At 37.8% G+C, this 24986-nt stretch overlaps 2 protein-coding genes across 3 annotated transcripts in view; one reads left to right on the top strand and one right to left on the bottom strand.

The window, feature by feature from the left end:
• Positions 1 to 24986, bottom strand: part of LOC307185216 (SCAN domain-containing protein 3-like) — a 546171-nt gene that overhangs the window by 347083 nt on the left and 174102 nt on the right. The window lies entirely within an intron of this gene.
• Positions 1 to 24986, top strand: part of UGDH (UDP-glucose 6-dehydrogenase) — a 30683-nt gene that overhangs the window by 632 nt on the left and 5065 nt on the right. Inside the window, exons 2-8 of one of the 2 annotated variants that reach the window (XM_079919119.1) lie at positions 7528 to 7696; positions 16983 to 17084; positions 19583 to 19783; positions 19895 to 20092; positions 20559 to 20706; positions 23133 to 23227; positions 24736 to 24866. In XM_079919119.1, the coding sequence (XP_079775245.1) occupies positions 7535 to 7696; positions 16983 to 17084; positions 19583 to 19783; positions 19895 to 20092; positions 20559 to 20706; positions 23133 to 23227; positions 24736 to 24866 (1037 nt within the window). In that variant the 5' untranslated portion in view covers positions 7528 to 7534. Of the gene's footprint in view, positions 1 to 6458; positions 7697 to 16982; positions 17085 to 19582; positions 19784 to 19894; positions 20093 to 20558; positions 20707 to 23132; positions 23228 to 24735; positions 24867 to 24986 lie in introns of those variants that run through there. The other variant, XM_079919118.1, reaches the window with a different exon arrangement.

The raw sequence follows: 24986 nt of genomic DNA, 5'->3' as shown, positions 1-24986 counted from the left end.
TAAAGAGAAAACGAACCAGAGAACCCTTCTGAAGTCAAAATCCTAAGACATTGATTCTGTCGTGACATCTGTATGGACTGTCCTGGAATCCATTGTTGGCCGCCACACTGTATAATGGCTTTATTTCATATTAGGGAAGGCCTTTCTTGGGTGCTTCAGGAGATTGCGTTTGTGTGAGACCTTGAAAAATTATTCCTCTTTACATATAGGAAAATAATTGAGTAAGGTCGAGAATTCTGGTATATAGAAAAGAGGGATTCACTGGTAGGGAACTTTTCAGGGATATACAGAGGAGTAGCTGTTCATTGACTGCCTGCCCTCAAAGACACAGTGAGTCTTTGAGTTTCTTCAAATCCCCTATGAAATGGACAACAGTAGTCTAGTCTGTTTCTTGGGGGATGCGGGGAGCGGGGGGTGGTTCTAGAAATGAAAGAGGTTACTGTCTGCTCTGATATGTGCTTGTTAGTGCCCAGCATCTAGTTTAAGGTAAGGGATAGACAACCCTGATTGAAAGGATCTCATTTCTTCTCCTATTGCTATACTACTCCTTTCTCCAACATAAAATCTGTAACCAATAAGCATACTCCATCTTCTCTCTTGCTATTTCCACAGCTTTACATGATACCCTTTAGATATGAGGTTAACAGTCTTTCTCACTGATTAAATATTTTTCCCGGGGCAGGCATCTGTTAGTATTTAACTTTTGGAAATATCTAAGATGATGTGTGAAGTTGATGTATCCATCTGTAATGTCCATTGCCTTAGATACTGGGTATACTGAAGAGGGGTGGAGGTGGGGGGATTATATTCAGTTTAGATTGTAATAGGAGCTTCGCTATTTGTTAGCCACATCTTTTAGGCTGAAATATTGATCTGAATTTGTAAAATTTTAGATGAAAAGTAGTTTTGGAATGGCCTGGTTTGCTGTGACTTTCCCAAAATACAGAGGTAAAAACTCATTTCAAACTGACTCATTCAGTAAGCAGACATTCTCATTTCCCTGACAGCACAGTAGAGGGTCAGAAGGTAAATAAAAGTAGAAATAGAAAATGGAATCAGAAGATATCTGTGTCAGGCAAAGTATATCACTAACACTGTATCAAGCTCCGTATTAAAGCTTATTGAAGATTTTGTTGAAACTTCCAAGTGGTAATTTATTTGGACTTGCACAGATTGTACATCTAGCTTCTTCAGTAATTTTCCCATTGTCATCTGCGAGCCATACTTCATACTTCATGTGAAAGAGCAACGCAGGGATATGCTAAAACACATGCAGTTCTGTAATACAGACCCACCTGCCATCAATAGTTTACCCCAGCTGCCGTCTGAAAGGCAAGCTGAATATGGTGTGGCAACCAAGGTAGATAAGTAGTAGCTCTGAGAAGACATGCTGAAGTTCTACCTAAAGAAGAAAGATTGATAGGATTGTGGACAGTCTGCAAAAATACTCTGATCGAGCATCTGAGATAAAGATATTCAAATACCAGTCTTCATCTCAAAAAGATAGGCCCTTATTGAGTTACTCATTCAATTAATATTTATTGAGAGCCTACTGTTCTAGGTGCTGAGGTGAACAGCAGCAGAGAAGTGTTAGCCTGGGAGTACCTTATAAAACTCTTGAGCCCAAGAGTTCATCATGGGCTCAGCCCATGTTCTGGTTCAGCCATGTTCTGGTTGAGACTGAGGGCATAGACTGCCCTTATAACCTCTTGGCTGTGGATTAAGTGGTAACACCACAAGATCCTCTGGTCCAAAAATCCTTTGAGATTTTACTTTTTAGGTATTCCAGATATACTGGTTTTGATTAGAGAGGCCACCTATCCAGTAAGGGGTTACTGTTAGTGGTAGTCCAGGTTCATGACAGTTCAGGACTTGATCTTCAGCCTTGCAGATCTGGAAGGTTGTTTTTTTTTTTCCCTCCCACAAGCCTAAGGGTTAATGAGGCTCTAGGTAACTTATGATGACTAAGCTCATAAGAGACTGATGGATACTCTAGAATGGAAACTTGCTATTACAGTAGGGAAACTTTATTCCAGTGTCTGGAATACTTATGTCTCAAAGCCAGGCCATCCCTTTCTAGTATTATGATTCCTGGCAATCTGAACTCATAAGGCATAGTGGAATCAGAACAAAGAATTTGGGGGGAATATGCCATCCAAGCATTGGGAAAGCTTTTTTCTTGCCCCACCTCTCTGAAACCAGAACACTTCTGACTTCCAGATTCTGTGTCACTCTTTAGAAGCGCTGAAATAAACACTGTGTCATTCTTATTCATATTCTTTTTTTTTAATCAATTAATTTATTTTTGGCTGCGTTGGGTCTTTGTTGCTATGCATGGGCTTTCTCTAGTTGCGGCGAGCAGGGGCTACTCTTTCATTGCGGTGCGTGGGCTTCTCATTAAGGTGTCGCCTCTTGTTGCAGAGCACGGGCTCTAGGCGCGTGGGCTTCAGTAGTTGTGGCACGGGGGCTCAGTAGTTGTGGCTCACGAGCTCTAGAGCGCAGGCTCAGTAGTTGTGGCGCAGGGGCTTAGTTGCTCCGCGGCATGTGGGATCTTCCCGGACCAGGGCTCAAACCCGTGTCTCCTGCGTTGGCTGGCGGATTCTTAACCACTGCGCCACCAGGGAAGCCCATCATTCTTATTCTTTTTTTTTTTTAAAGATTTTTTCCATCATTCTTATTCTTTTTTTTTTTTTACATCTTTATTGGAGTATAATTGCTTTACAGTGGTGTGTTAGTTTCTGCTTTATAACAAAGTGAATCAGTTATACATATACATATGTTCCCATATCTCTTCCCTCTTGCGTCTCCCTCCCTCCCACCCTCCCTATCCCACCCCTCTAGGTGGTCACAAAGCACCGAGCTGATCTCCCTGTGCTATGCGGCTGCTTCCCACTAGCTATCTATTTTACGTTTGGTAGTGTATATATGTCCATGCCACTCTCTTGCTTTGTCACAGCTTACCCTTCCCCCTCCCCATATCCTCAAGTCCATTCTCTAGTAGGTCTGTGTCTTTATTTCTGTCTTACCCCTAGGTTCTTCATGACATTTTTTTCCCTTAAATTCCATATATATGTGTTAGCATACGGTATTTGTCTTTCTCTTTCTGACTTACTTCTCTCTGTATGACAGACTCTAGGTCCATCCACCTCATTGCAAATAGCTCAATTTCGTTTCTTTTTATGGCTGAGTAATATTCCATTGTATATATGTGCCACATCTTCTTTATCCATTCATCCGATGATGGACACTTAGGTTGTTTCCATCTCTGGGCTCTTGTAAATAGAGCTGCAATGAACATTTTGGTACATGACTCTTTTTGAATTATGGTTTTCTCAGGGTATATGCCCAGTAGTGGGATTGCTGGGTCATATGGTAGTTCTATTTGTAGTTTTTTAAGGAACCTCCATACTGTTCTTCATAGTGGCTGTACCAATTCACATTCGCACCAGCGGTGCAAGAGTGTTCCCTTTTCTCCACACCCTCTCAGCATTTATTGTTTCTAGATTTTTTGATGACGGCCATTCTGACTGGTGTGAGATGATATCTCATTGTAGTTTTGATTTGCATTTCTCTAATGATTAAAGATGTTGAACATTCTTTCATGTGTTTGTTGGCAGTCTGTATATCTTCTTTGGAGAAATGTCTATTTAGGTCTTCTGCCCATTTTTGGTTTGGGTTGTTTGTTTTTTTGTTATTGAGCTGCATGAGCTGCTTATAAATTTTGGAGATTAACCCTTTGTCAGTTGCTTCATTTACAAATGTTTTCTCCCATTCTGAGGGTTGTCTTTTGGTCTTGTTTATGGTTTCCTGTGCTGTGCAAAAGCTTTGCAGTTTCATTAGGTCCCATTTGTTTATTTTTGTTTTTATTTCCATTTCTCTAGGAGGTGGTTCAAAAAGGATCTTGCTGTGATTTATGTCATAGAGTGTTCTGCCTGTGTTTTCCTCTAAGAGTCATCATTCTTATTCTTAATGCCCCTTTTCCAGGCTCCAAGCTGATCATTCCCTTTGCCCCCTCCCCCTTTTTTTTCTTCAGTGGAGTTTATTAGATTTTAGCTAATATATTAATGACTTGATATGGTTACTTTCAGCTGTGTTACCTTAAGTTATTAAATTATAGCCTCATGGATTTTTATGGTCATGCTTTCCTGAAAGGGGCATTCAAGACCCACTTCCAATTCATTTCCACCCTGAGACAGTTTTTACCTCTCACTACTTCTTAACACCCACGTTTTTGTGCAACTAGGCAGATCTCACTTCTTTGGACTCATTTCTTTCTCTTTTTTTTTAATTAATTTATTTTATTTTTGGCTGTGTTGGGTCTTCGTTGCTCTATGTGGGCTTTTCTCTAGTTGCGGCGAGCGGGGCTACTCTTTGTTGTGGTGCGCAGGCTTCACTAGTTGCGGCGTGTGGGCTCAGTAGTTGTGGCTCACGGGCTCTAGAGTGCAGGCTCAGTAGTTGTGGCGCACGGGCTTAGTTGCTCTGTGGCATGTGGGATCTTTCCGGACCAGGGCTTGAACCCGTGTCCCCTGCATTGGCAGGCGGATTCTTAACCACTGCACCACCAGGGAAGCCCTGGACTCATTTCTGTATATAAGTCCTTATTTATTTCCTTCCTGTCATCTGGAATGCCCTGCCCACTTATCTTTCCTTTTAAATCCTACTCATTCTTTAGGTCAAGCTTAGATTTTACATTTACCTTGATATAGATACTTTCTTATTTTGATTTTTCCCCCCTCTGGACTTTAACCCTCACTTTGTCATTTAATTGATTATACTGCCTTGTGTAATTTAACCATGTTACCTGGATGCAACTAACTCCATTTTATCTTTTAAGTCAGTTTAAAAGTCACCTTCTCAGAGAATCCTTCTTTACCCTCACTAAAATAGTCCTTTCTCCATATACAGTCTTTCTCTTTTAGCTACATGTTTATTTCCTTTATGTGGAATTTACCGCAACTGCCATTATTTTGTTTGTGTGCTTTCCTACTAGAATATAACTATGTAAATGTAGGAGCTGTATCTGTCATGTTCACTATTGTATCTATAGTACGTAGAACAATAGTGGCTGTTACATAGTGGGGTCTTTAATAAATATTTTTCAGTTGAATTATTTGCTGAATAAATTGTTAAGTACTTGAGTGTCAGGACCCATATTATTCTATGGCCAAATTCTCTGCTGTGCCCACACAGTAAATCCTTAAATTGGGAATATTAATTTTTCATGAATGAGAAGAAGGGAATAAGCCTGAAGCAAGTTGAAGCAATTTTTCTGAAACCAGATGCCAAGACTTTTCTGCTGTAGAGGTGGGGACGGCAGCAGTGAATGCTGGAGACAGATCTTTGGTAAGCCTGCTCCAGGCCAGCTGTCCCTCCCACAGGTGGGAGCTTTTCAGAACATCCGGCTCAGTCTTAGCCACTTAGCAATCCCAGTGCAGTCTATCTCCCCATGCATTCTCCTCATGTATAGGGCACTTGAGGCCTGGAGAGTGTGAAGGGCAGAACTGAAAAGCAGAAGAAGGGTGAAGAAAGATATATGGTTGCTAAACGTAAATTTTTCTAGGCTCAGTGTTTTTGCTAAGGTGAATCTTGAAATACTGATAAAGAGGTTGCTTGTAGAAGCAAAGTAGAGGGTAGCAAAGTAGATGTGGATGGAGTAGGTGTGTGGCTTCTGAGTGTTTACCTTGTTATAGAGATTTAATGAATTTTTTTTTTTTTTTTTTTTTTGGCCGCACGGCCTGGCTTGTGGGATCTTAGTTCCTTGACCAGGTATCGAACCTGGGCCCATGGCAGTGAAAGCGCCAAGTCTTAACCACTGGACCGCCAGGGAATTCCCCAGATTTAATGTTTGAATCATATGAATTATTACCTATTCAAAATAAAAATACATTTAAAATATTTCTTTGTATGTATATTGCTAAGAATATTTCTTTCTTTTGGGGAATCATTAGATTCCAAATTCTGTTCATATTTACTGGTTTACTAAAATTCCGTTTCTTTTAGGTTATTAAAAAGTCATTAGAGGGGGGCTTCCCTGGTGGCGCAGTGGTTGAGAGTCCGCCTGCCGATGCAGGGGACACGGGTTCGTGCCCCGCCCCGAGAAGATCCCACATGCCGCGGAGCGGCTGGGCCCGTGAGCCATGGCCGCTGAGCCTGCGCGTCCAGAGCCTGTGCTCCGCAACGGGAGAGGCCACAACAGTGAGAGTCCTGCGTACCGCAGGGAATTCCCTGGTGGTCTAGTGATTAAGACTCCGCTATTGCACTGCCGGTGGGGGTGGGGTGGGGTGGGGTGGGGTGGGGTGGGGTGGGGTGGGGTGGGGAGGGGAGGAGGGGCTGGTTTTCGACTCCTGATCTCGATCCCTGGTCGTGTACCTAGGATCCCACAAGCCATGCGGCCAAAAAAAAAAGTCATTAGAGATCAGACTCTATGAGTTGATATCTGCTAATCATAACTACTAAAGATCAATTTATAAGCCAGATTACTTGCTTATTAACAGAGACCAGGATACTTGTTTGGGTTGTCAGCTCATTCTCTTCCAGTTGGGAACTCTTACCTAGAGAACCAACCAAGATTAGAGTGTTGTTTGATTAATACAGATTCAGACCAAAGGGAATTGGATCATCTTAATTATGTGCTTTGTGTATCTTTTTTCATAATAGGGATATACTTGCCAGGCATTGTAATTAGATCAGCCTTCCAGAGTACCTTCTCTGATCCATGCAGGAATATACTAACAAATGCTTAAACTCTCCAGGACAAAAATTCTAAGAATCTTATCAGTTTGACCGTTTTCGTTCTCATTACTGAATAAACTGAAATTCTTACATATAAGTCAGTCCCTTGTCATTTTGTATTCGAGTGAATCAATTCACTGGTTTTTGAAAAACCCATCAAAATCTGTGTAACAGCTTTGCTAACTACAGAAATCACTTTCTTTTAACCATCTCCTGGTTTCTGATTAAAGTTGAAATAGAGTTTAAGATCATCGTCCAGTACCTAAAAATGAATTGCTGAAACCAAATTGTTCAGGGAACATAATCTCAGAGGCAAATTCTGGACTTAGGAGCTAATCTTAATATCTGTCATTTTAGTCTAAACTTGTTGTAAAGCTGACCTTTGTACACCAGCATTTAGTTAAGCAAGAATTGCACTGGTGTGTTCACCCTTGAATTTTCCCTCAGCAATCAAAGTTACCCTAGAGTGTTAGAAGATTAAGTAAGGTTTTATTTTGCTTCTTGACTTTCTATATTAGTTCATTATAATCTTTGTGACACTTCTTTAGTAATATCAGTTACTATAATTTTTTCCATATTTCATGCTGGTACAGCTGAGAACAGGCTAGGTCATCCAATTGGAACATTATTTTTTTTATTATCATTGTCTTCATAATTCTTAATGAGTGTGAATGTAGGAAATCTTTCCAGTATCTGTCACCTTGACAGTTTTTATAAAGGGTGATGAATGTGCAGTGTGATTTCTTTAAATTTTCTGTTCTCAATAGTTGGACGGTCTTACTGTTTCCCTTCTAGTACAATCATGTTTGAAATTAAGAAGATCTGCTGCATCGGCGCAGGCTATGTTGGAGGACCCACATGTAGTGTCATTGCTCATATGTGCCCTGAAATCAGGGTAACAGTTGTTGATGTCAATGAATCAAGAATCAATGCATGGAACTCTCCTACACTTCCTATTTATGAGGTAAACCATATTAAACAATGCTTTGTTCTTATGCTCTTTGTTTTCTTACTCTTTTTGCTAAGTAATTTACTTTTAATATAAAATTCTATGACTTCAACTGATAAGAAATTAAATGAAAAAACATAAATACACAATGTTATGGACATTACAATTATAATTATGTCAAATATGCCCAGAGAAAATGCCTAGAAAAAAGTAGATTGAATATTAATAATGGTTATATTAGTGAAGTGAGATTATGGGTAATTTTCTTATCTTCTCTATTTTCTAATTTTGTTTGTTAGTATGGTTACCATATGGTAATAGTACAATTAAAAAGTGACATCTGGGGCTTCCCTGGTGGCGCAGTGGTCGAGAGTCCGCCTGCCGATGCAGGGGACACGGGTTTGTGCCCCGGTCCGGGAAGATCCCACGTGCCGCAGAGCAGCTGGTCCCGTGAGCCATGGCCGCTAAGCCTGCGCGTCTGGAGCCTGTGCTCCGCAATGGAGAGGCCACAGCACTGAGAGGCCCGCGTACCGCAAAAAAAAAAAAAAAAAAAAAAAAAAGTGACATCTGTAAAAGTTAAAAAACTGTGGATGTTTATAATATTAATTCATGTAAGTATTATATTTTTGGGTGATTGTATTTATATCAGGTAAACCTTGGATGAATAAATGGTGTCTTTCATATTCAGTGTTTAGTATCACAAATTTGTTTAAATTGGAATTTCAAAATTTCTGTGAATTTAGAGAACTCATAGTTAGGAAAATATGCCTCTATTTTATTAAGCAGGGTTCCATTTTTAAAAATTTTCACTGTAAAATGAGTTCATGATATTATGCTTTTGACATACAGAGAAGCACTTGAAAATTTGAGGGTAACATTTTCTCTCTAACATTAATATATTCTTTTCTCTTTTTTTTCTGAAAAGTTTTATTATTTATACAACTCTTATCAACCATAGTCTTTAAGTGATCTTTAGAAGGGGAAGTCTCTGTAAGATGAATCTGCCTGCTATTTATAGGCCTATGAATAGAAATACATGAAAAAGTACCCATAGATTAGTAGCCACTTATCACAGATTTACCAATATCTGAATCAGACTTAGGATTAAAAAAAAAAAACCCTCTGTGTGTGTGGTAGCTTCTGTTTATGCTTTACCCTTTCTTCCTCTACCAGATTAACTTCCCATAATAGTTATTTAAATACCTCAGTGTTATAGTATTTCTTTTCCTGTTATATAAACATAACATTACTACTATATTAGGTCTTGGGGAATTTTTAAAAACATTTTAAAAAACACTTTGGAAAGATAACTTGATTAAGAGTTTTATAATTCTGATATCCATAAAAGGGCTGCAAGTCATCTGAAACCTTGTGAGCCATATTTATATCCAGTCATTCAGTAATTAATTATGTCAGCAGTATACTCTGCTTTTCAAACACAAAATGTACCAGAATGGCTAAAATTATCACTACTGCTAATACCAAGTGCTGACAAGGATTTAGGGCAACTGGAATTTTATACACTGCTGGTCAGAGCGTAAATTGGTATAGTCGTTTTGCAAAACTGCAGCAGTATTTACTAAAGCTGAAAATAAGCATCTCTGACCCAGAAATTCCACGTGTAGGTGTATATCCAACAGAAAGGCATACATTTATGCGCCAAAAGACAGGTATTAACAGTGCAATTCATAATGACCCCAGATGGGAAACAACCTAGATGTTAATTAGCAATAGAATGGATACATAAATTGTAGTGTAATCCTGCAGTAAAATACTATACTGTATTTAAAATCCATGGAACTACTTCTGCATGCAAGCATATGTTTAAATTCTCACAAAAGTAATGTTGTCAGACACAAAGTAGTCCATGCTATATAATCCCATTTGTATAAAGTTCAAATATAGGCAAACTAATTTCTGGTGATGGTATTCATCATGATGGTAGTTTGAGGGGTTGTAGAGACTAGGAGAGGGCATACTGCAGGCTCTGATTTACTGTTTAAGGTTTTTGGGGTTTTTTTTGGCCATGCTGTGTAGCTTGTGGGATCTCAGTTCCCCAGCCAGGGATTGAATCCAGGCCTTGGCAGTGAAAACCCAGAATTTTAACCACTAGCCAGCAGGGAACTCCCTGTTAATGTTCTTTTAATTCTTGTATGGATACTGGTTACACAAGTGTGTTCACGTGTGAAAATTGAGCTATACACTTTTCTATACTAAAATATATGCACTTTTCTATATTTTTGTTTTACTTCTATAAAAATTTTACATAAAAACAAAATAAAAAGGTTATCTTGAGCTAGAAAAAAGTATAAACTATAATATATTGGATTTAGACGTTTTTCTTGGAGAAAACAAAAAAATTAGTTGGCCAGGCACATTCCCTGGCCAGATTCTTATTATTAGTACTATTTCTATTATTTGAAATCTGAAACTCTTTTTCCTAAGACTTCAGTGCTTTAAATTAAAAATAGTGTGTTTGCACAGGTATTATGTAATAACCTATAAGGGAAAAGAATCTGAAAAAAGAATAGATACATATGTATGTATAACTGAATTGCTTTGCTGTACACTGGAAAGTAACACAACATTGTAAATCAACTATACGTCAATAAAAATAAATAAATAAAAATTAAATTAAAAGAAAAAGAATTTAAAAAAAAAAAAAAAAGTGTGTTTGGACTTCCCTGGTGGCACAGTGGTTAAGGATCTGCCTGCCACTGCAGGGGACATGGGTTCGAGTCCTGATCCGGGAAGATCCCACATGCTGCGGAGCAACTAAGCCCGTGCGCCACACTACTGAGCCTGCGCTCTAGAGTCTGCGAGCCACAACTACTGAAGCCCTAATGCCACAACTACTGAGCCCATGTGCCACAACTACTGAAGCCCATGAGCCTAGAGCCCATGCTCCGCAACAAGAGAAGCCACCACAATAAGAAGCCCGCGCACTGCAGCGAAGAGTAGCCCCCGCTCAAGGCAATTAGAGAAAGCCTGCACGCAGCAACAAAGACCCAACGTAGCCATAAATAAATAAATAAATGGGAAAAAAAAATAAAAATAGTGTGTTCTACAGATATAGAAAACAAACCTGTGGCTACTAAAGGGGAGAGGGAAGGGAGGAGGGACAAATTAGGGGTAAGGGGTTAACAGGTACAAACTACTGTATATAAAATAGATAAGCAACAAGGATATACTGTATAGCACAGGGAATTTTACCCATCATCTTGTAATAACCTATAATGGAGTACAGTCTGCAAAAAATACTGAGTCACTGTGCTATAGACCTGAAACTAACACAATGTTGTAAATCAACTATACTTCAATAAAAATAAATAAAAACCAAAAAACCCCAAATAAAAACAACAGTAAGCCACAAAAGAAGTGAGATGATCTGAATTTGCCATGTTATACTCTTGTTACTTTTTTATTTTTTTTATATTTTTGCGGTATGCGGGCCTCTCACTGTTGTGGTCTCTCCCATTGTGGAGCACAGGCTCCGGACGCGCAGGCTCAGCGGCCATGGCTCACGGGCCCAGCCGCTCCACAGCATGTGGGATCTTCCCGGACTGGGGCACGAACCTGCGTCCCCTGCATCGGCAGGCGGACTCTCAACCACTGCGCCACCAGGGAAGCCCTCTTGTTACTTTTTTAAAAATTAAAAGTTAAATTCCTCCAAAAAAGAAAATAGTGTGTTCTACATTGATATTGAATCCAGTTGGGATATATAGTTATATTAAAAGAGCTAAGAGCTAAGATGATTTTTTTTCCACATCTTACTTGTTTTTCTCAATAACCTAGCTTTTATAAACAAAGAAACAAAAGTATTTCTTGTTGTTTCACAGTTTTATTTCATGAATAAATTTTTTCTTCTTTAAATCTCTTTAAATAGAATATAAAAGATTTCAAAGTCTAGCTAGCACTGTGCTCATTAGAGGCAACTTCTGAGTTCTCAGAACTCTAATGTCCCGTAATTGTATTGGCTTTATTTAATGATTGTAATTATTTGGTCTTTAAAGTCTTATTTTTATCTCATTTTTAATCTGTCTACTCCACAAAATTAGATGATGACAACGGAAGCAGCTATTTTAGTTCTGCACTATTTAGTTGTAGCCTGCAAAGGAAATGGAATCTTTAAAAAAAAAACAACCCAGCTCACTTTGGAGGTTAAAAATATGGCACTGCTACTTCAAAATTCTAGAAGGAATCTTTTTAACAAGTAGAATGATTTTCCTCTTAGCAAATGACTTTAGGCTTATAATCTTCATGTGTCTTTCTTACACATCAGTTGTTAAAAGAAATCTGCTTAAGAAATTTATAAATCTGAAGAAAATAAATGATTTCTGTAGCGTGTATTTAAAAAGACAAAACAAAACAAAACTGTGTGTCCCAATTATCCATTTTCAAAGATACGTTAGGCCTTTGTTCCATTTTTTGTTTATTTTATGTTGTAAAACTAACTATTCCTGCACATTTCCTTGGCCATATAGGAGATGTAAAATGTTATGTGAAATGTCAAACAGGAAGAACTATAAAAGAAGAAAAACAAAGGGCAGGTTTAACCAGAATTCATGCTGCTTTCTGAATTCCTTTATTGAGTAGCTTATAGATATTGTTACTACTTGTGATTTTATACTGATCTACCTTGGACAAGGCAAAGAAATATTTTTATTTCCAGAGAAACCTTAGATACCTTTGCGGTTAGCCTCCTTAAATTTGTATTCTATTATGCATTAAAAAACACACAAACAAGGGACTTCCCTGGTGGCGCAGTGGTTAAGAATCCGCCTGCCAATGCAGGGGACACAGGTTCGAGCCCTGGTCCGGGAAGATCCCACATGCTGGGGAGCAACTAAGCCCATGCACCACAACTGCTGAGCTGGTGGAGCCTGTGAGCCACAACTACTGAAGGCCGCGTGCCACAACTACTAAAGCCCGTGCACCTAGAGCCCATGCTCCACAACAGGAGAAGCCACTGCAGTGAGAAGCCTGCGCACCACAACAAAGAGTAGCCCCTGCTAGCTGTAACTAGAGAAAGCCAGCAAGCAGCAATGAAGATCCAATGCAGCCAAATAAATACATACATACATACATAAAATTTAAAAAAAATACACAACCAAGCAGATATTTGTTTTCAATGATATTATAAAAATCTATGGCATTGATTTTTCATTGTAAATACCAATTTTTCATATCAGAGAGTCTCTTTTGGTGACTAATGTTTAACTCCTGGTTACTGATAAAGAAAAGATAACTAATATGTAATCATAATATTTAATGAACTTTTGAGTACACACCCTCCTTGATAGTTGTTCCACCCTCACTCCATTCAGTCTGAAACTCACTAGACTAATTGGAGAAATTTTTTTTTTGGCCTTACCCCGTGGCTTCTGGTATATGACCAAGGAATTCCCAAGATAAATATTTAGAAGGAAAAATGATCAGACTTGATTGTTGATTCAAGAAGGATGAAGTAGAGGAAGGAATCTAGAATGATATTCAAGAATTCAGGGCTGGGGAATTCCCTGGCAGTCCAGTGGTTAGGACTTAGCACCTTCACTGCCATGGCCTGGGTTCAGACCCTGGTCAGGGAACTAAGATCCCACAAGCCATGCAGCATGGCCAAAAAAAAAGAAATTCAGGGCTGAAGATGTAAACTTAAGATTATTCAGGAAGTTAAAAAAATAAATTATGCAGGCAGTAGTTAAAATCAGAGTAGTTGAGCTCTCCCAAGAAGAGCCTGTAGAGAGAACAGAGCGTGGGGTCAAAATGCTAATGTTTGATGAGAGGTGGAGGAAGAAATGCCTTAGAGAAGCACTGAAGAGTAGTTCAGAGAAGGTGAACCAAAAACCAGAAGAGTTTTAGTAGTGCAAGCTCCATAAAGATGTATATGTTTTGATTATGAGTGATGAACACAGTGACCAGTACTTAGTAAGTGCTCAACAAATATCAATATTTGCTGAATGAATGAGTAAGCTGTCAATTCTGCCAAACACAGGAGAAATAAGAACAGAGACATACTCATGAAATTCGGTATTATGGGGGCCATTGTAACTTTTACAAGAACAATTACAAAAGGTAGGAGATTGAAGTGAAAGAGTGTAGAAAATGAGTAAGACTCTTCTTTTAAAAGGTTTAATTAGCAGGAAATAAAGGGGGTGGTCACCGGAGAGGGACACAGGGTAAAAGCAGTGATTTTTTTTTTAAATTTATTTTTGGTTGCGTTGGGTCTTCGTTGCGGTGCTCCGGCTTCTCATTGTGGTGGCTTCTCTTGTTGTGGAGCACAGGCTCTAGGCGCACAGGCTCAGTAGTTGTGGCTTGTGGCTCTAGAGCGCAGGCTCAGTAGTTGTGGCACATGGGCATAGTTGCTCCATGGCATGTGGGATCTTTCCGGACCAGGGCTCGAACCCGTGTCCCCTGCATTGGGAGGCGGATTCTTAACCACTGTGCCACCAGAGAAGTGCAAAAGCAGTGATTTTTAAACATATTTTTTCCTATGGTTGATAAAGAATCAAGCATGTTAATAAACTAAGGTAGACAAATCACATAGAGAAGGAAAGGTCAAAAGTATAAGAAGAAAGGGGCTAATTGATGGAATAAAGTCTAGAAGAATAGCAAAGATGATGGGATCAAAAACACAAGAAGAGGAATTGGCCTTGAAAGCCTTTTTCTCAGACTGGAGGGAAGTAAACAAGGGTGGATGAAGATACTGTTTTGTTGGTGGGAACAGGAAATAAAAGTGACTGAAACGTTGGTCATCTCAATTGAAGGTGGGATGCCAGCTACTCTGAAGAAGATGTAGTGGAGGTTGGAGCAGTAATCTCAGAATGAGAGGACAAGTAAAAAGGTTACCAGGCTACATTGAAAAAACCCAGCTAAATGTACTTAGGGTCCATGAATTTATGTGTTCATTGTGGTTCTTTCTAGTCTTATAGGCTTATATTTTATGGGTCAAAACTATGTTAATAAAAAAGTAGTCATTTTTACCACCTGAGAAGTAAATAGTAATGACTATCAGATGAAATATGGTAATAAGATATTCAAAGTTTTACTCAGGGAACAGCATAATAGAAACTCTTAATATTTAACAATGAAGGGAATTCCCTGGTGGTCCACTGGTTAGGACTCCACACTTACACTGCCAAGGGCACGGGTTCAATCCCTGGTTGGGGAACTAAGGTCCCACAATCTGCACAGTGTGGCCAAAAATACCCAAACAAACAAAAAAACCAATGGAAACATTCTGTTTTGTGTTGCCATATTTATTGAACAGTCATTGCTTTTTTGTTAACTTTGTTCATTAAAAAAACAATGTAAAAACTACTTCTAAAAAGCCAAAATGGATAATTTGCTTTGCTTTTTCTGAGTAAAATGAAAGCTAATTTTATCCTTTGAAAGGATTTTTCCTCCATAAAAAGTGCCATATAAATTCTAAATACTAGTTATGAAAATTACATAATGAATCTAATAAGAGGTAGAACCTATATTATCAACTGCTTCTGCATCCAGTTTGGATATCTACAAATATCCCATTGATTTTAACGGAATAATGTAGTTGTTCATTTTGAGGTCTTATTAAGACTTAGTATAAATTCTGCGTTGCTCTGATTTTAGGTTACTTTAATTTAAATGTTAGAAGATTATATAGGATTGAATTAAATCTTCTCTGTAAAATTCCAACTCCATAACCTTTTACTCTTATTTTCTAGAACCTAGTCAAAATAACTAAGGAACCAGTTGCCATAATTAGTGACACTATATTCATGGTGCAGTGGTTCATATATTTTGCTGGTCCTGTTATACATTTTAGCCAAACTAATAGAAATTTTGGATTTTCATTTTACACTTTCTCTGATTGCTTATGTTAAAAGTCCACAGAACCATGAAGAAAAGCGAATTACCTCTGGATATAATTCTAGACCTATGCCCCTGAATTGACTTTTTACTTTGCTATATAGTTTTCTATACATCCATAATATTTTGGATATTATTTGAACCTTCTCTCCCAGGAGAGAAAAAGGTCTGTTTTGCTTTGGTTTTTACGAATTCTTAAACATGTCCTTCCCCTTCATGGTTTATTTGAATCAGAATCCAAGTAAGAGCCATATATTGCAATAGATTTGTATCACTCAAGTGTCTTTTAAGATCACTATATACATATATATAATATATATATATTATATATAAAAATATATAATATATATTATATATATATATATTTTTTTGCCTCACTGCACAACATGTGGGATCTTAGTTCCCTGACCAGGGATCAAACCTGTGCCCCCTGCAGTGGAAGCACAGAGTCCTAACCGCTGGACCTCCAGGAAATTCCCTAAGACCACAATTTTTTTTTTTAATTTATTTATTTGGTCGTGTCGGGTCTTAGTTGCAGCACGTGGGCTCCATAGTTGTGGCTCCAGGGCTTCTTAGTTGTGTCTCACTGGCGCCTTAGTTGCGGCATGCAAACTTTTAGTTGCGGCATGCATGTGGGATCTAGTTCCCTGACCAGGGATTGAACCCAAGCCCCCCGCATTGAGAGCGTGAAGTCTTATCCACTGTGCCACCAGGGAAGTCCCAAGACCACAGTATTTTAATCTCTCTTTGTTTTTCTCTTCAGTTTGTTTATTGAAGAAACCAGGTTGTTTATCCTGTAGATAAACAGATTTTGCTGATTGGATTGGTCTTATCAGATTTAGACCTGATTTTTTTGGGGGGTGGAGGCAAGAATACTTGTTAGGTGGTGTTGTACAGCTCAAAATTCTTAATTATATCTCCTGTTAAATTGTATGGGAAAAGTAACAAATTTTTTAATAGAAGTGTTTCTTATAATGGGACTTAGAAAAAATATATATTTATGTGTAAAGACTGTTTCACAACCACTCTGAATGGCCTGTATTCTATGGCCTGAATTCTTGGGAGTAAAAACCTGTATTCTAGTGACAATGCAAAATCAAATGTTTGCTTGAAACCACAAAGACTTTTGACTTTTCTGATGATTGTGTTGATACTTGGAGTTAATTGTTAACTCTTACGAAGAAGTCCAGAACATGGAAAAGAATGACATGCATTAAATTAATCTGCTGCTTTAATTGTGGCAAGTTCAGGTTTGCTTTATTTGTTACATAATGTACACCTGATGGCCTTCAGTACCAGTATAATCTTTGATTTTTCTACAGAGGTGTTATTTGAGAGCAAATCTAGACCTTTAAATTACACATGACCTTCCCCTTAATGAATGTAAGTCATATGGGTTATCTCATATGACTGGTAAAATGTATGTACAACTTCTTTTCTTTTTTCTTTTTAGCCAGGACTAAAAGAAGTGGTAGAATCCTGTCGAGGAAAAAATCTATTTTTTTCTACCAATATTGATGATGCCATTAAAGAAGCTGATCTTGTATTTATTTCTGTAAGTATTTTCCTTTGCTGTGTGAGTTTTTATGTATTCTTGTCTATATAGAAGTTTCATTGTATTTTAATAGTAAAGCCATTGATATTAAGCCACAGCATTACTTAGTATAGAGTTGTCCAATTGAATTTTGATTATCACTAACTTTATCCAACACTTCACCAAACTCTATAATCATCTGATCATTTCAGATCATTGAACAAATAAGTTCAGAGAAAGTTTCTAATATGAGATCTAGAATTAGGAAGTGCTGGTAACATGTGAGCATGTGTGAGCACATATGGTGATAGTATATGTATTTCATCATTTCTTGTTTCCACTGCATGGTGGAAGTGAGATAAAAAGAATCAGGTAAAGTTTGCTGCAAACTTACAGGCATCTCCTATTTAGATGAGTTTATGTTCCAAAAGTCATTTTAAATTAATTATTTAGAACTTGGCATATGTTTGTTAGGTTATTAGGCTAGTCCACAGACACCTTCAGCTCATAATAGGGCTTAACTGTTTTACCTTTGTAATGAAACAAGTAGAATGAATGCTTGGGAATACCCTCTGATAATTCAATATTTGAACCAAGGTAACTTTTTTCTTGCTGTCCTGGTAACCATCTACTCAAATATTCTGTGTGTGATGGTATAGTTATCACCAATTGGTGGCTGAGCTAAGGTGTTATATGACTCAAGACGTGTACAGCCTTAAGGAATAAAGGGAAAGCCAGTGGTGTGAGCTTTGACTGGGTTCCATGAGATAAACACCATGGGGTCCATAGAGCAGAGATGATGTTGAATTGATTGTGTGTTGAGACAAAAGCAGTACTGTGAAGAAATAGGAACTCCAGAAGAAAGTAGTAATGAAACCCTTGGTAAAACTGTGTTACGAATTCAGTCTCTCTTTTTAAAAATTACTTCAGAGAAAATTGGTGCCACTTCTATGACTCATCTACCCAATCATCTACTTAAGCTTGCAGGAGGTTAGGGTAGAGGCATAGAAAAGGAGAAATTATTTTGGAGTAGCTAGATGCTTGGAGAAAATCAAGAAGTTACCTTAATCCAACATTTGGATAACCATAGCCTGGAATAGGAATAGGGGACTTTTCTATATGAAAAAAATTTTTTTAAGTATCTATTCTTAAGGCAATAGAGTTCACCTTAGTGTGGTCTGGCACAGATAGCTGATTTTACGCTTGCTTCTCTGCCGATCTAGCCTGAGCTGCCTTAAATCTTTCCAAGCTATTACTTTGTGGGCCTGTTAGGGTAATTTATTGTAGTATAACTCCTACCTAGTTCCCATTATTCTCTGCATCAGTTTTGTTTTTTTTTTTAATGTGCTTGTTGTGTACTTTTCATTGTGGAAAACACCAAACATACAAAAAAATGAAACCAACAATATAGTGAACCCCATTGTCAACAGTTTTCATGGCTGATCTTGATTTATTTACTACTTCTCTCCCTTTCCTCCCACCCCAGATTACCCAAATTATTTTTAGGCAAATTCCAGGTAGAAATAGTTTTATACCATTGAATCAGTTTTCAACCGTTATCTTCAGAGCTCCTTTCCCAGGGAAGCCATCTGATCATCCCCATCTCTGGCATGTTTCACATTATCTCATTAACCATTTTTGCCCTTCTGTGTTCCACTGCACCCTTACTTCCACGTCTAGGTCTTTTCCTAAGTTGTTTCATGTGTATAAACCACTTTTTCCTCCTGCTTTTTACACCTCAACCCAATCTTCACGTTTTGATTTATTTTGGCTTGATTCCTTTATTTAGTCTCCCATTAAGTTATAAGCTTGTCAAGAGAAGACACTTGGTGCTACTTACTAGTTCAAAAATTATTCCTACATAGAATTTTAGACTTTTCAGAGTACTTTCATTTTTACGAGAGTGTTATAAAGCTTGTGTGTTAGATTTTAGAGAGTGTGTTATTCTCATTTTCCAATGAGGTCATTGAGACAAAGGCAGCCAAACTTCTCCAAGTTTACATGATACAGCTAAGCCAAAACTAAGCCTAGACTCTGGACTCATGAGCCAGAGCCTAGACTCTGGACTCTAATGAGCCAAGAAAGCATTTGTGAATGATACTGCAGACATTTTAAAAAACCTATTGATATAGACCTATAAAAAAGGATTAAAAAGGAGTTTAAAGTTTAGTTTTAAAGACCAGGATGATATATTACATACCATCAAGAAAGGAAGAAAGAGAAAACTTACATTTCATTTCAGACTGTGAACTCCTTTTGGAGTCTCTTTCATCTTTATATCTGCAGGCTTAGCTTGGAACCTGCCTGCCCTGATTCTGACACGTATATAGTAGCTTCTCAACAGAAATGTACTGAATGAGTTCTCATAAAATATTATTTCCATGGAACTAATAGAGGGTGAAACCAGGGCTCCTAATGATGTTAACTTCCCAGTTGACTAGTCAGTTGATGGTCCAGGGCAGATCTTGAAATCAGTGAATATCTCATACTCTGTTCTTAATCCCGTGTACTTTCATCAGGTGAACACTCCAACCAAGACCTACGGAATGGGGAAAGGCCGCGCAGCAGATCTGAAGTACATTGAAGCTTGTGCTAGACGCATTGTGCAAAACTCATACGGGTACAAAATTGTGACTGAGAAAAGCACAGTCCCAGTGCGGGCAGCAGAGAGTATTCGTCGAATATTTGATGCAAACACAAAACCTAACTTGAATTTACAGGTATAAAAAAAGGAAGCATTAGAATCTGGCTCTTCTTATGTAGATATCGATGCTTTAAAGTTGTCCGTAATTAATTCTAGCTTAAAACTTTCCTTTGCGTTGGGAGTCTAGGTGCTGTCCAACCCTGAGTTCTTGGCAGAAGGAACAGCCATCAAGGACCTGAAGAACCCAGACAGAGTACTGATTGGAGGGGATGAAACCCCAGAGGGTCAGAGAGCTGTGCAGGCACTGTGTGCTGTGTATGAGCACTGGGTTCCCAGAGAAAAGATCCTCACCACTAATACTTGGTCTTCAGAACTTTCTAAACTGGTTGGTACACAGCACTCAACTCTCTATTAAATTTAAAGCTAAGGACTTATTTCTGTTAACCCTGATAAGCTACATAGGTACTTTCTTAATATTAATAAAAAGATATGCTTTTGAAGATAATATTCTTGTATATTGTGAAATAATATTCACAAGGGGATCAAATATTTGGATATAAAATATTCTGGAATATGTAAAAGAAAATAGTAATTGCATTACTATTAATGTAATTAATTAAAATAGTAATTTAAAAAATCACTCTTTCCCTTCTTTTACCCTTTCTTCATCATCTTTCTTCTCTAATTTAAAACATTTTCCCTTACCAACCCACCCATTGCCTCCGCAAATTGAGCCCATCAGTAACTTTTATATCTCCCTCAGTAATTTGGATCAACTCAATGAAATATAATACAGATATATAAAATTTTTATTTTAGCTCATCGTATTCTTCCTTTTTTTTTCTTTTAAGGCAGCAAATGCTTTTCTAGCACAGAGAATCAGTAGCATTAACTCTATAAGTGCCCTCTGTGAAGCAACAGGAGCTGATATAGAAGAGGTGGCAACAGCCATTGGAATGGACCAGAGAATTGGAAATAAGTTTCTGAAAGCCAGTGTTGGTAAGTTGAAATTTTTCTGTACATAAAGTAGGTTCATTTAGCTAGGTCTCTAACTTTAAGGAAGCCTTTGCTTAACTTAAATGCCCTTAAAATAATGATTCCATTATACATGTAGGCTTCAGCCTATTAGGAACTTTCTAAGTGAGGCAAGTGTTACTTATATTGTTTAATAATTACTGACTGATTGGTAGATAAACATAGTTCAATGTTTTAGGAGGAATATATTAGTATTTTGTTAGAACATTTAGGTAGAATAAGTTTGGGAGACCACATAGGAAATCATGTAACACCTTACTGAAGCAAATAGGAAAAAATTCCTTATCATTTGCTTTTCCTACTAATACAATTATGGAAATGTGACCTTGGTGAACTACAGTCAATCCTCATTATTTGTGGATTCCATATTTGTGAATTAGCCTACTTGATAAAATGTATTTGTAACCCAGCGTCAATACTCATGTGGTCATTTGCAGACATGAACCGAGCAGCAAAAAATTTGAGTCACCCAACACATATATTCCCAGCTGAAGTTGAATAAGGCAATACTCATACCTTCTTGTTTTAGCTCTCATACTGCAAATATGTGCTCTTTTTGTGGTCTATTTAGTGCTGCATTTTTGTGCTTTTTTTCCTGTGATTTCACTGTTTAAAATGGCCCCCAAGCATATTGCTGAAGTTTTGTCTAGTGTTCCAAAGCATCAGCAAGCTAGGATGTGCCTTACACATGTGGTTTGATAAGCTTCATTCATTCAGGCATGAGTTATAGTGCTATTGGCTGTCAGTTTAATGTTAATGAATCAACAATATTTTTAAATAAGGTGTCTTTAAACAGAAATACACATAAAACAAGATTATGTTGATCAGTTGGCAAAAATGTGACCAGAAGCTCACAGGAACCTAATGCTGTATTTCACCTAGGAGCGGTGCTTCAGTATTTGCTAATTCAGCGTTTGTGGCAAATCTGTAGAACATAATTACTGAGTTTAACAAGAACTGACGATGTTTCTTTTGCATAAAAGTTAATAAGATTGATGTAAAGGTAAATAGAGGCTTTTACAGATTGGGCCATAGACAGCCTTTCCTGTATTTCTGGGGCTTTATGACATTTCTCAGTACTGATTTCCCTGGCCTTTTGTATCTTTTTGATATTTTCTCCTAGTGGCCATTTAATAAAAATAGCTCCTATTTACTGAAGGCATATTATGCACCAAGTTCTGAACTTTATATATCTTAATTATTAATCCTTATAACTGGGACTTCCCTGGTGGCGCAGTGGTTAAGAATCCACCTGCCTTTGTTATACAGCAGAAACTAACACAACACTGTAAAGCAATTATACTCCAATAAAGATGTTTAAAAAAAAAAAAAAAAAAGAATCTGCCTGTCAGTGCAGGGGACATAAGTTTGATCCCTGGTCCGGGAAGACCCCACATGCCATGGAGCAGCTAAGCCTGTGAGCCACAACTACTGAAGCCTACACACCCTAGTGCCTGCGCGGCAGGACTACTGAGTCTGTGCCCTCTAGGGCCTGCATGCCGCAACTGCTGAGCCCGCATGCTGCAACTACTGAAGCCCGTGCGCCTAGAGCCTGTCCTTAGCGACAAGAGAAGCCACTGCAATAAGAAGCCTGCGCACCGCAACGAAGAGTAGCCCCTGCTTGCTGCAACTAGGGAAAGCCCGCGCGCAGCAACAAAGACCCAACACAGCCAAAAAAAAAAAAAAAAAAATCCTTATAACCTTTTACATAGGTGTTGGTATTTCTAGAGATGATTAAGGATTGGGGGAATTTTTGTAACTTGCTCAAAGTGATAAAACTAATGAGTGGCTAGATGTTTCTGACTCCAAAGCCCACGCCAACCCTCATTGTATACTGCATTGCAGTAGAACAGGGGTGGGCAAACTACAGCCCCCAGGCCAAAATGCGGCCCACAGCTTGTCTTTGTAAATAAGTTTTATTGGAAAATAACTATGCCCATTTGATTACATATTGTCTATGACTGCTTTTGAGCTACAAAGGCAGAGTTGAATAGTTGTGCCAGAGACTGTATGGCCCATAAATGCTAAAATATTTTTTACCTGGCCTGTAAAAGTTTGCCAGCTCTATGTTAGAGTTAGAGATGCAGGGCAGTGATACCAGCTGAATGAAGGGAAAAAATAGAAAATATAGCCACAATAAAACTTAAGCTAGAAAGTGATTTATAATTATTTAAGATTATTTATAATTATTAGGAAATTATTTATAGAGTTGATTAGTTGCTTGCAAATTTCATACAAGTTATAAACCCATTAATTTCCAACATTCAAATTTTATTATTAAAAATCCAAGCATAGGCCCTCTGATTAGTATGACAAAGAAATTTGTAATATGATTTAGTTGTTTGGTTCCTAAATGAAAATATTATCTTTTTTTTTTTTCCTTTCTTCAGGTTTTGGTGGGAGTTGCTTTCAAAAGGATGTTCTGAATTTGGTTTATCTCTGTGAGGCTCTAAATTTGCCCGAAGTAGCTCGTTATTGGCAGCAGGTATTAATCTTTATAGTCAACAGCTTATGATTAACTTCTAATTAAAACATGTCACCCTTTTCTGTCAGATGTTTTTGATAGGATTAATTTTTTCCAGGAACTCAATTATTATTATATTCAATATGTTCATTTTAGGTTTATTTGCTGGGGTTCTGTGTTTATAATTTGTCTTTTTTGGTAATCATCTATGATGGAAGTCTATGATAAAACAGTATTCCTTCTAATTTTAATAACTAAATTTGCTCCCTGAGTAAAGCAAGAAATATTACTTTTTTTTTTGGTGAAATATTACTTTTAATTATAATTCTTCTCTATCTTGAAAAGCTAAGATAAAAGTAAAGGCAAAAGAACCTCTATTGTCGTGCTTCCAAGTGGTTTGCATATGTTGATATTTGTTTTGTCCCTTTGAGATTCACAGAGCTAAAATTAGAGACCCTTCTCAAACTGGAAATAGAGTTAACATTTATTGCATGCTTACTCTGTGCCAGGCACTCTTTTAAGCACTTTATATGTAGTATCTTAGTCCTCATCGTTAATATTATCCCTCACATATAGATGAGGAAGCTGAGGCTTAGCAATGTTAAGTAATTTGTTCAAGATACCAGCCAGTGTATGTAACTTTCCCAAATATTTTTTCCCCAAGTTTACAGTTTTTCAGATTTCAGCAGTGAGTAGGAATGGAAGGAAATTAACATTTTTAGGGAAATGTACACTTTTAGGTTCATTTCACTCAATCCAGTATGATGGCTTTATCTTACTGTCCGTTGTGGGGAAAATGCAGATAAAGGCTTGATTTTCGAAAACTTTTGGCTCATTTCTCAAGCTCTCAGGCTCTGAGACGGCTTCTAGAAGCTTAGAGCCTTAAAAAAAAGTCTTTCCTTATATCCATCTGGTCACCAATATGATGTCTTGTTTGTAAATTCTTAGGAGAGTAACAGATTAGGTGATCAGAGACTATGTTATGTTTTACTCGTAACATTTAGTTAAAAATTTTGCCAGATGTTTGTGCTGTTATGGTTCATCCAGAGGCAGCTATAACTCTGTACATAGTTTGACTGTTCTCTGTCCATTTTCTACTCACACTCAGTTTTGGTGAGGGGTCGGGGGTAAGCATATGAAGGAGTACTTTGGGGTTTAATTGCTTCCACAGTGTTTGGAGAAGTTGGCTATGTGCATTTTTTTAGGTGGACTCATGGCTGGACCTCAAATGGGGTTGAAATTTAGCTGTGCTCCCCACCTTAACATCCATCCCGGCCCAGTGCATGGAAAGTTAAGCCAAATGAAAATGAAAATTTTCAGGCAGGCTATGAGGAGTGGGGGGTGGGTAATTCTTTCTTTCTTTACTTTTTTCAGTCTGCAGATACTAAAGAGGTTGTTAATCTTTGTCTCCTGTTAATTTATAAGGCTTGTATTCATACAAGAGTACTCACCATAAAGCTGTGAGCAGTGTATGGTACAGGCTGCACCTCTTCTAACTGATCCTTGCATAATTGTCCTTGTTATTTCAGGTCATAGACATGAATGACTACCAGAGAAGGAGGTTTGCTTCCCGGATTATAGACAGTCTGTTTAATACAGTGACTGATAAGAAGATAGCTATTTTGGGGTTTGCATTCAAAAAGGACACCGGTGATACGAGGTACCAGTTCTTTGAAATATTTCAACCTTTTTGAGAATGTTAACTCCTCATCTTATCCTGATTTTTTTTTTTTTTTTTTTTTTAGGTAAGAAGTGGATATATTTAGAGAGAAACACACTC

The sequence above is a fragment of the Stenella coeruleoalba genome (genome assembly GCF_951394435.1).
Source record: "Stenella coeruleoalba genome assembly, chromosome: 4".
NCBI classification, from domain to species: domain Eukaryota; kingdom Metazoa; phylum Chordata; class Mammalia; order Artiodactyla; family Delphinidae; genus Stenella; species Stenella coeruleoalba.
This window is presented reverse-complemented; position numbering and strand designations above follow the sequence as displayed.